This window comes from Amblyomma mixtum, chromosome 1, assembly GCF_055824585.1.
Source record: "Amblyomma mixtum isolate Tamu chromosome 1, ASM5582458v1, whole genome shotgun sequence".
Lineage (NCBI taxonomy): Eukaryota > Metazoa > Arthropoda > Arachnida > Ixodida > Ixodidae > Amblyomma > Amblyomma mixtum.
Window position 1 is genome coordinate 312,619,333 of NC_143012.1, and position 11,861 is coordinate 312,631,193.

General features: G+C 44.8%; 1 protein-coding gene across 3 annotated transcripts in view; it reads right to left on the minus strand.

The window, feature by feature from the left end:
* LOC149372459 (protein kibra-like) overlaps nucleotides 1–11,845 on the minus strand; it is a 35,225-nt gene extending 23,380 nt beyond the window's left edge. Inside the window, exons 1-5 of one of the 3 annotated variants that reach the window (XM_089566946.1) lie at nucleotides 11,611–11,845; nucleotides 8,152–8,261; nucleotides 2,560–2,654; nucleotides 1,922–2,158; nucleotides 79–258 (exon numbers count right to left, since the gene is read on the minus strand). In XM_089566946.1, coding sequence (XP_089423072.1) covers nucleotides 79–258; nucleotides 1,922–2,158; nucleotides 2,560–2,654; nucleotides 8,152–8,261; nucleotides 11,611–11,738 — 750 coding nt within the window. In that variant the 5' untranslated portion in view covers nucleotides 11,739–11,845. The remainder of the gene's footprint in view (nucleotides 1–78; nucleotides 259–1,921; nucleotides 2,159–2,559; nucleotides 2,655–8,151; nucleotides 8,262–11,610) is intronic. The other 2 variants (XM_089566947.1, XM_089566948.1) reach the window with 2 other exon arrangements.
* Nucleotides 11,846–11,861: the final 16 nt, after the last annotated feature.

The following is an 11,861-nucleotide window of genomic DNA, read 5'->3' on the forward strand; positions in this document are numbered from 1 at the left end:
CAACAACTTAATTCTAGCAAAGAACAGATGCATGCTGATGTTTGTAGCTGCTAGTGGAGGAAGCTGCTGGCAACCCACCTGCAACAGCTGACTCTTCTCTTTGTGACCTTTTCCCAAGGAACGCTGCACACTGCAAAGTTCCTCCAGCACAGCCTTTGCCTGGTCTAAGCTGTAGCCCGTTGGGAGCTCGCAAAACTGCTGCTCAACTCGCCGCAGGGCCTCCAGACCTTGCTCTCGTTGGTGGACTTCAGATCTTACCTGGAAAGACAACAAAAGAGTGCAGGGCACTGAAGACAACCGAACAGCTACTTTCACTTCGCATTTTTAATGACATGCCCTGTTTTCCTCCATTCAAGACTACAGCACTTGAAAACAAGTAGGTGGGTGTTGCAGGGCAAATGAATACTGTGAGCAATTTAGCTTCCACAAGGACATGACTGTTATTAAGTACCAGCAAAATACGTGTCCTGTGGACATTTCACAACACCACACAAATGATGATGATGATGCAAGGAGCGCCATGGCACAAGGTGTTTTCGTCTATTCAAGGTGGGGTCAGAGACCCATACCCCAAGCAATTCACCCTAAAGAAGCCGAGCACCAGACCAGGGGAAAACTTGTACCCATTGTATCGCCGGTGGGTACACAATGGTGCTGGAGATCAAACCCCGCACCTCCCATATCCGAGGCGGATGCTCAACCACTAGGCCACGGCTGCGGTACCACACAAATGAAATTCAGATACATGAGCGCTACACTTTCGTTCCCATCAGTACTGGTATGTGAGGTTTAATGTCCCAAAGCGACATATCGGCTATGAGGGATGGCTCTGGATTAATTTAGACCATCTGGGGTACTTTAACATCAGCCAGTGCCCGCCTGCTAATAAAAGGCATTCATAAGTTCTCATATTATGTCAATGCAGCCTGCATAATTACCATGCCCAAATTAACTAGAAAGGCAAGTCGATCTTCATCATAGGCATTATGGATGCACTCATACTACGCCTTTCGAAGCATCGCCTTTGATCATGTCCTTATAAAAATTCAAGTTGGTGTGCAGCTCAACAACGCATGCTGCATGCATAGGATTCGGTGTAGTGGCTCATAACTGCCTCCACATTAACTGCACACAGTTCGTCCACTGTGCCCTCTATCATATGGGCAATTAGGCAAAGAAAAAAGTTTATGAGTGCCCTAAATTTGCTACTAATGTTAAATAATTAGATTGCGAGAGCTTTGAGGATGCTATACTGGTGATTTGGTAGCAAAAACATGGTAGTTGATGTAGCAGCATACATACTCCAAAAGATACAAGGTAAAGACATAGTAAAGAGGAGCCAGCACAAGTACTTGATTTCTGCACTCTTCACTGTGCATTCATTGAGCCTGTATGATGTTACAATTACGATAGATCATTTGCAGCTGCTCGCAGTGAAGAAGTAATCTTTGTTATTGTGAGCCATGTTCACCTAAGCCCAAGGACAAATTACAAAATTTGTTCTGGCCATCTAGTGAGTGCTGGCGTCTGTAAATTATTCTGAAATCTCAGCCCTGAATGAAACCGTGAAAAACTGAGCTAGCAAAAAAAGAAGAAACGAATAGAAATGATTTTTCCAACTCAAGGCAGCTCAGGAATGGTCGCATCAATGCAGGCTCATGGCCATACAATGGGGCCACTTCCCTCATTAATACAACCAGACACAGTAACGAAAGAATAAAAGAAAAATTGTGCATAACATCCCAAAGCATGAGCAGCAGGAATGCTTAGCAAGCAAAGTCCAACGAGTCAGTTCCAGTTCTCAGGCAGCTCAAGGAAAGGCCTGCACTATACCAGTGGCACAGTAGGAGATACCAAGTAAGTGCCTCAGAGGTAATACTAGAAGTGGCTCAGTTAGCAGCGAGGTCTGACCCACACTCACTTGTTCCAGCTCCCTCCTTAGCCTGGCAACTCGATGTCGTGCCCGCCCCACATCTGACCGCAGCAGCTCAGGGTCCAGTGAGCTGGTGCGCGACGCTACCGACGTGGATGAAGAGTGAAGAGAGGTCGTTGAGCTCCCTTGCAGCGACAGACCTTTCAGGGCACCCGACAGGTGGTCAAATTCGTCTTGGGCAAGGGTCAGCCGCTGGTGCTTGACATCTATTATCTCGCGCTTGGCCTGTGGAGAATCAGGTACATAACACACTCGCCCTCTCCTGAATTCATACAGATGAGCAAGTTTGCACTTTGGTATACAGCTTGAGAGTGTACTAAGGTAGGCAGGCAGAAAAGTGGTTGAAGTGTCTCACTAATTATTTCAGCTGACACACAATCCTTTCCTCACTAGGCAGAAGAGAAATCTTCTTGTCTCATGTAAACAACAACAAAGTGCTTCCTGTCTCTCACTGAAAGCTCAGTCTGTCATGCATCATGCACCAGGGAAAAAAGGACATGTATTTGTTCAGTTTAAGCAAACAAGAGACCAGAAAACAAAAACAATTTGGTGAAAACATGTGGAACTGACATGACAAGATAAAGAGGGAACTTGGGGAAAAAAGAAAAATAAGTGTCTACACTCACCGCAAGATCATCCTGAGCAGTAAGCAGGTACTCTTTGAGCATGGCCTCTTGAAGTTGCCTCCATTGTTGCCTAGGGTCTTCAATTTGATTTGTTTCTGACATCAAAACAATGAGAACATTTAAGTAAAGGTCAGCAAGCCATTATTCTCCTCACCCACAGCGAGTGGACCTGCCAAGATGAACTAGGTATTCCCCTTTAAAATGATCGGATGGGTGACAGACATCAATCATGTAATATTCCAAGTGCTATATGTGAAAGACAAGCTGTTCAAAACAGCAGCTGCTCCAGTTCACAAAATGTTACTACCTTTTCATGTGTCAGAATTATATTAGTGTTTGTATGTGGGACATCTTACCCATGAGTATCACTATTGTTCTACATGCTAAGCCTCACCGAAAGCTACTTATCCTGTTTTGCTTCTCCATCAAAGCAAAATGAAGAAAAAGAAGCGGAAACAGCAGCGGCGACAAGACTATTAGCAATTTCTGTTGCAGTGCATGTGCTCACCATGATAATAAAGCACAACAAAGAGTAAAAAGTCAATTGCACCTTACAACAGCGTTACACAGCAAATACAGTCGAACCTCGTTATAATGAAGTTGAACGGGCCCGGCGATTACTTCGTTATAGCCGTAACTTCGTTATAGCTCGCGATGACCGAGCCTCCAAGGGGAATCATCAGTGCTTCGTTATACCCATTACTTCGTTATAAACCATTTCGTTATAACGAGGTTAGACTGTATATGACTAGTTTCAGCCGCCATTCAATACTAACGACATTCGTGTGCTCCCACAGGAGAAAATTCACAGGTATTCACACAGAACGAAATTCAAATAGCTGAAGAAAAATCATTCATGTTCATTTTGCGACTGAAAATGCCTGGATGGCGCAACCCTAGATGAACACAAATTGAAAGTTAGAATGGCAATCAACACCATGCCTTTGACAAATTTATTTAGTAAACACAGATTTTATTACTGTAAAAAATGAATGCTTTACAACATTACCAAAGCTTAGCAACGTTTTCATCGCAGGTCCTGGCACCACTTAAGACGTCATGCTGCCTCCATTCAGGTCCAAGCTCATGCTATCACTGTTTATTGTGAGCTCATGCCCTTATTTTTTCTCCAGCATGATGAGTATAATTCAGAAGAGCGCGTTGTCGGGCTAGTTGGTTCTGCATAGTATATAAGTGAAATCGCTCGTGAACTGTTGTATGTGTTTCTTTCTGTGTCCTGTCTAAGTTGTTGTGCATCTCACTTATATACTATGAGTATAATTGTTTGTGCGACAAATGCCAAGAACAGCCACAATAACACACTAGTCACTTTCACTGTTCATTTTTGCCTCGAATTTGTATGAGCTCCTGCTTGTCTCTCTTCCTGATGGCTTTTCTCATCAGATCCCTTCAGATTTCTTGACATTTTTCATCACCATCACTGTCAGCCTAACTATGCCCACAGCAGGACAATGCCTCTCCCATATCTCCCCAATTAACCCTGCCTCTGCTATGCTTGCCTTCTCTTGGAATCCACTTTGTTACCCTTTAAGAAGTATATACCAAACTTTTGCTTGGGGTTCTTTTTTTCTTTTAAATGATGCATTAAACATTAGCACACATGGATCACCTTGTAGTATCTCCCTACCACAGCTAAATGATGTATAACTGAATGTCTTTTTGATGCTGTTTTGGTTGATGAAACCAAAACAAAATCAAGATGAGAAACAAATTCTATTTTAAATTACTTAGCGGCAGCAGGCAAATATACCATTGTGATCCATGTATTCCAATGTCTCATGTATCACTACAGAGAAGGAAAAATGCAACTAAATTTATGTGTCTATAGTCCTTTAAGGACGACCAATTATCTTGCTTTTGCATCACATGACCAGCACATGCCCATTTCTTCTTGATTTTGATATCATTAACTAAAGTTTGTTCCTTCATCCACTCTGCTCTCTTCCTGTCTCTTAACGTTACACCTATCAGTTTCCTTACCAGAGCTCGCTGCGTTGTCCTCAATTTAAGTTCAACCCTTTTCATCAGCCTTCACATTTCTGCCCCATAGATGAGCACCAGTAAGTTACATCTGTTATTTACTTACCCCTTGGGGGATACTGGTAAACGCGAAATCCTTATGCGAGTTCAGAAATGTGTGCCATATAGCACAATAATGAATACAATAAAACCTTGAACTGCTATGATGTGCGCATATTTCTCAGACTGTGCTGTTGTCATTGCCAAAGCCATCCTTGGCAAATGAAATTTACCATATGACAGAGATAATGGCACTGAGTGAGACAAATCTCATTCAATGGAAATGTCAATACACTTGCTATGTGACACGGGCACTAGTATGTCAGAGCTAAGTATGACCAACTCGCAAATGGCTTATTCTCACAAGGGTCATAGAGCAAGGACTTGACTGAATTAAGAAAAAGAACATGAAATAGCCCCTTGCAGTAGACAAGACAACTGCTTCAATGCAATGTTCCTACCACTTATAGACACAAAGAAGCATGTCAAACGAGAAACCTTTTTTTAAGTGCCCTCAGATGTCTTAACAACACAACAAACCATGAAACCATGACAATGCTTGGTGATGGGCAGTGCAGCTGTGACATTTGGACAGCTTGCCCATAGTTCCGATGTGAGACTTGACCAGAACCAAAATGATGAGCAAAAAAAAAAAAAAAAATTCAGGGGGCACTTTGACTGTCTAAAGTGGGTAGAGGCGGAAGCGTTTTCCGCACACCTTCGCTGTTTCTGTGGCACTGGTGGCGTCACATATATTTGAGTACTAATTACTAAGTGATGGCAAATCACTAATTAATTGTTAATTACCGATTAATGCGTGAATGCTAATTAACTGCTAATTAATGATGCTTAAGCTTCGCCTTTAGGAGTGGAACACGACAGCGCGTTGTAGCACTGCCAGGGAGTCCACGGAACGCCACCACCCGTTCGGCGCGATGCCTTGCCCTTTGAACGCAACGCTTTTTGAGGAAAGGAAATGGCTCAGTAATTCTCTGTCATCTCGGTGGACACCTGAACCGCACCGTAGAGAAAGGGAGGTGGGAGTGAAAGAAGATAGATAAAGAGCAGCCGTAATGAAGAAAATGAAAATTGTATTTGAGGAAAGGAAATTACGCAGTAACTGTCTCACATATCTCGGTGGACACCCGTCAAAATTCAGGGGGGCACTTTTTTGACCTAAAGTGTGGTCAGTGATGTGTGGTTAAGATGTTATGCTTCGCCCCTAAGAGTGGAACGCGACAGCGTCTTGCAACGCTGCCAAGGAGTCCATAGAACGCCATCGCCCATTCGGTTGTACGCCTCACTCGTCGGTAAATTGGTTTTTCGGTAAATTGGTATCTCGGTGGACACCTAAACCTCGCCGGAAGGGAAGGGAGGAGGATGGCAGTATGTGAAGACACCGTATTCACTAGACGCGCCTTTGTTCATTCCAAACCATCGAGCTGGCATGGCGGAGTGGATAGGGTGCTCGTCTCTCACGCCGAAGACCGGGGTTCGATTCCTGAGCTCAACCAATTTCTTAATTGCTTTTATTTATTTATATGGCCTGACTAGTAAAGCTAATTAGGCTAATTGGGTAATTAATCAATTAACTAAGCTCAGTCCCACTTAATTGGAGCATCACTATACGATCCCTTCAATTGGTTGTATGGTTACTAGCCAAAGTGCAATTGGCCCCGTTTGAAATTCGCGCACTCTGACGTCACGAACGTTTCCACCAATTGAAAAGCGTGACATTTTCTGTCGACAACTGCTGCTTACAACGATGAGACATTAAAGGCTTCCGCCTTAAAACATACCGAGCCACACAAGCAAGTCAACCTGGTGACAGCGCAAGCACTTCAAGAATTTTAAAGTGCCCTTATAAGCCTACTCAACATGAAACAGTAGCTGTGACATAGCTGACATCCACCTCTGCTCATAAAACACTGTTTTCAGCAGGAAAACGAAGCATTGCATTTTCATAAAAGGCTGCTAGGAAATTCCATTCTACAGGCCTATAATGAAGTAAATAAAATGAAAACCAGAACAAAACAAACAGTGAGGAGTTGCACAGCTATCTTTTTACTTCAGCAACATTATACTGAAGCTGTCATGAGCAGAGCACTAAAATTAATTTTCCAGGCCTGAAGCTTCATACAGGTGTTTACGTAAATGACAACTACTCGCCCAAATCTAATTTGCACAGTCGCAAAACATAAATTTGAAGTGAAAAGCTACTGCATTCACAAAAGACATGAACCATTGTACTAAACCTTCAATATCACAGCAAGACCAAAAGGAGCAAGCCCATTGGAAGAGAATACTATGAAAAAGTAGATTGTTCAGAAAAAAAAAAGACTTCAACACATAAAAATGTCTCTCAATGCTTAGGGAGCTGCGCATTATTAATAACCTTCATGAAACTCACTGTCGTAAATTTATATTTTTAGTGCAGGTCTTTTTTGAGTCAATTTGCGGTACTCACCCAAGCACAAAATGTTACTTTTACAGCTACAGCCAAAGGTTGCTGTCAGTTACAATATACTTGATCCAGGCCTAGGCATACCACTAATCAGTCCAATTTCCAAACAAACAAAAGGATCACACTTTTGGACGCTTTCAAAAACATTACCAGTACAGTGTAAAGTCTGCTAAAAATATCTGCTACAGAGTATTTCCAAACTACTTTTGTCACAGCAAAAAAAGCACGACATTCCTACCGATGGAAACTGCACCTGAAATAGGTACTGGCTAACCAAATATTTTTTTTTTTTCATTTCTAACTATACTCCAAGCTAACTAAGTGCAAAGACCATTCAGAGAGAATATAAAACCATAATGCACATCACAGCACGGAACCTACGAAGCAAGTAAAGGCATTTTTGTCATGACAAATGCAACAACATAAACAGGGCTTAAAGTCTGGCTCCATCAGAGGGGGGTCTCTAGTAGATTCGATCACAGGTGGCGAGGGTAATAGAGGGAGAGAGAGAGAAAGCGGCTGGCAGCCTGTTTTACACATAGTTTTATACAAAGGGGAGAAATAAATTTAAAGGTGATTTCTTTCCTCAGTTTATAATATAGTTTTTTAAAAATAAGCGATTTCCACGCCCTGCCAGTGTGCTCGATGGTATCTGACATATCATGGTGAAACGAAGCATCGGTAATTCTGTCGTATGCACATTTATGAAACCACTACTTCACAGTATTTTTGAAAGTGTGGACAAAGGTAGCATTTCTGAAGAGTCTCGACAGGCTGTGTGCAGATTCCGATTCGCCAATACCCAAAGACAATGAAGGTAAGGGGGGGGGTCTCAGACCCGTCAATATTGGAAGGGGGTCTGAGACCCCCCCCCCCCCCTGACTTTAAGCCCCGAACATAAAAGGCTGTGACATATAAAAAGAGAACGACATTAATGTAAAAGGTTGCAACACACAAACACAAAGAATGACAATGAAACACTCCTGAAAGACAGGTGGTTAACTGAAAAACAAATCTTCTGGACTTTCGTGCCTTTTCGAGCACTAACAGCATATTGGCATGGAAAAGCAGACAGACTCGGAACTCACGGTTCGTATGGTCAACATAGTATACGCCAACTTGCTGGTCGTAGCACTCCTCCCAGCCGAAGGGAAGTTCATTACCTATGCAGTCAGCAAACGACTGTGGCTTTGTCAACCTGGAGTCGCACAAGGAAGCAGAACAATGGGACACTAATCAAACCCTCCAGATAGCACAAAGCGAAACAGAGTGACCTTCCTTCAAATGGAAATTCATGCCCCCCCCCCCGACACCTCTTATGTGCTGCAGAATGGCATGCGCAAACTCAAAGCAAAAGGACAGAAACAGCAAATAAACGTATGGAAAGAATGCCACCAAAGATAAGATATGGAAGGAAGCATTGATAACAATACAGTTACGGATCAGTGAATGGAAAGCCGTTCGAACCCTCTTCCCATTTCACCAAGATGAAGGTGAATGTGGCCTTTTTATGACAAAACCTCCCACGACATGCTCCTCTATACAGAGCCGAAGGTTACATGAGAACTTTGCTGCCTTGTAGCTTATCTTTTCTTTTAATAGTGCATTCCTGTTCTAACTGGGCAGTGCCGCTCTTTCTCTTGCATTCCAAATTACAGCAGTGATGTTTTGTCATATAAGGTGTCTTTTGCTCAAAAAAAAAAGTAACACTTCGAGCCACAAAACCCAATGTCAGTCAAAGTGCAAATGTCACTTCACTTCACTTTATTACCTTAAAGGCCCCCAGGATTGGGGGTATTACATAAAGGGTGGGTTACACGTATAAAGCACATTGAATAAACAAAGACAATACATAAGGTATATAAATTATTAGCTGTTAAAGATGGCAGCTAAACAGTTCGTAAATGTTGATGGGCAGGTGATTGCGGTGATGTCAATCATCGCTGTTTTGAGCAACCTAAAAGCCTGTTACTATCGCTCCCAGGTGTGCCTAATAATAAACCTTAGAGACACCAAAAGCCAAATTACCCATAAAACAGCACTGAAAACGAGATAAGAAAATAGGTAGTATAACTGTAAATGTCCTCATGTCATTTCACAATCATATCTCAATTAAATGACCCCACAAAAGCTGTGACAAATGCTTGTTGGTGTGGCAATGGCATCCTGTTTTAGGAAACTTTTTTCTTCTCTTCAGCGTCATTTAACACGAAAACAAAAAGTGCAATAATGCTGACAATTGTAACAGGTGGCATGATTGCGCTTTAAAGACTCGAAAGAGTTATTTCTCTACATAAAAAAGTTCACAACCCTCAAACAAGACAGTGAGAGAGCCCTATGACTTAAGCTCAACCCAATCATGCCATGCGGTGGTCAATAAAACACTAGTAAAAACAACATATGGCAAACAGCTATAGTGTGCATCATACATATGACATGGCATACTTGCAGAAATGAACAGCAGCTATGCAAGCTGAATATTCCAACAGTCACGAAAGCTTAGTACCTCCAAAGACCAACAAATATCAACATGTAAAAGCACAGCCGTCTCGTGAGAAGAACAAAAGTCTCAAAAGTTACCCTGCTTAGCAAAAGGTAGCCTACTTGCACAATAAGTTCCGACATATTCACAAAGGTGTCTCTTTGAAAATGAACATGTTTGGCTGGCCACAACTTTTAATGCGCGAGTTGTGGTAACACTGCTCATGAAACTGAACAGAAGTCTGTGTGCAGAACAGAAGCTCTGATGACCATCAGCTAATTAACACACGGCTTGCTGAATACTTTCGGCTGCCGACACGGGCGCCCACGATTGCAGGCAAAGTAACTCTTCCCAGGCAGAATTTCGGCTCAGGACATGTCAACTTCCGCCCGCTCACACACTGGAGGCTAGGAGCTAGCGGTCACTGCGCAACGTAAATGTGTGTGAGCAGAGGTCGAGTCCAGAGGGGCAGTTCACAGAGCGATGAGCCATAAGATGAGCTGTGCAGCCCAATCTACGCGTGGCGCGGGCGTATTCGCCATGCTCTTCTCTTGTTATTGTTTCTGCACACACCCCTCCCCCTCGGCCCGCAGCCTGCGACCCGCTTCACGGCAGTGCACAGGAGCCGGCCACTTGCGGCGGGGACTCGCGCCTGCTTATCTACGCGCACATGCTGACGCTCATTCCACGCGCGCGAGAAAAAAAAGGAAGAAAAGCGCGGGCGAGAGAAAGTGAACGGAATTTCGGCGAGAGAAAAGGCACTACAACAAAAGCCGCGCGGCGCGCGCTGCCATGCGTGTGTGTTTATTACGGCGGGGGGTGCCATTAGAGATAGGCATCCGCCGCCGCGCTCTAGCATTCCTCGCGCTGACGTTTCACCCGTTCTCATTGACATCATCATTGACATCATTTTCGGGCCCTTTTCTTGGAATGCGAGGGAAGCGCTGGCTGGCCGCCGCGAAACCCCTACCGTCGTTTTTTTCTTCCCTTTTTCCCCCCTCTCTGCGTATCTAAAAACGCATACCCGGGCGACCCTATCGTGCACAGCGCCAGTCGTTTCCGTGTGTTCCGTGCGAGCAGTATCTGCGGAGCAGACGACGAATGCGGCAACAGCGGCATTCTGTGCCAACGCCGCCGCCTCGCCGCGTTCGGGACGTTCGACCTTCCTGCATGCACGCGGCAACTGACCTAGAACAGCGTTTCGGCCCGCGCTGGGGACAGCAAATCGTTCGAGCACACTTCGCGCTGATCTCAAACTATAAGCTCAGTGCGGCCGACAGCCCTCCAACGGGCCGCGGGTCGGGCGCGCTGAACGTTCGGCCGAAATATGCGGCATCGCAAGCGGACACATGCGTCGATCGGCGGTCAAGCTGTTGCTCGCGAAATAATCCGCAAGCCGATTTACGGATATTCCAGCCACGCTGTTCAAAGCGCTCGAAGGCAGGCGCCTATGCCGCCGATGCTCAAGTTAAAAACTTCTGCGCTGCACGGTCGACAGCGGCTGCAGAGCAACGCATGCCGTCCCCAGTTGCCGAAAGGCGATGGCATCACGCGTGCCAAACAAGCCGCATATTTTCTTTAGTCCTAGTCGGCGCGCTAAGTAGCTGCCGCGAGGCCCCGTCCTCGAAAAAAAAAAAAAAATCGCCGCCGGTGTGGCTAGCTGCTCGCGAAAGGCCTGTTCGGGGAAATGGGGACAGAATGTTGAACGTAGCGCGAACCTGAGACCTCCTGTCACAGTACTCCGATGATAACTTGTTTTTGTTGACGCTACACTGCGCGCTCCAGCAAACCCGCATCTCATCTGTGCTGCAACGACATTCCTTCGAATGCTCCTCTTTCCTTTCATTTTTGTTTTTTATCTGTTCCTCAGTACATCCGAAATGGAAACGCCGTGTCCACGGCGTTTTCTTGTGACAACCCGCGGAAAACACAGCATTCGTCGCCGACAACGGGTGTGGCGCAGGGTCAGCGACGGACAAGCGAAAAAATCTTGAGAACGTCGGGCTTTTAGCCCGAGGGGGCCTTCACGGGGAACGCACATTCCTTTGGCCGTACCCTCGCTTACCTGTCTCTAGGATCAATCCATGTCGTCTGTTTGTTGATGTGGTCGATGAAATAGATCTTGCCGTCATAGTCGGTGCCGATGTCCCATCCGGAAGGTAGCGGGATTTCACCATTTCGTCTTTTCGGCATAATTTTCACGACCCAAAGTAAAGAAATGATCGAAATTCCTTTCGCCAGACAGAGCTAAACGCTACCTCCTGCCGCCATCTTGAATAGCACATTATCGTAGGAATGACGTTGCCGACGTAACAT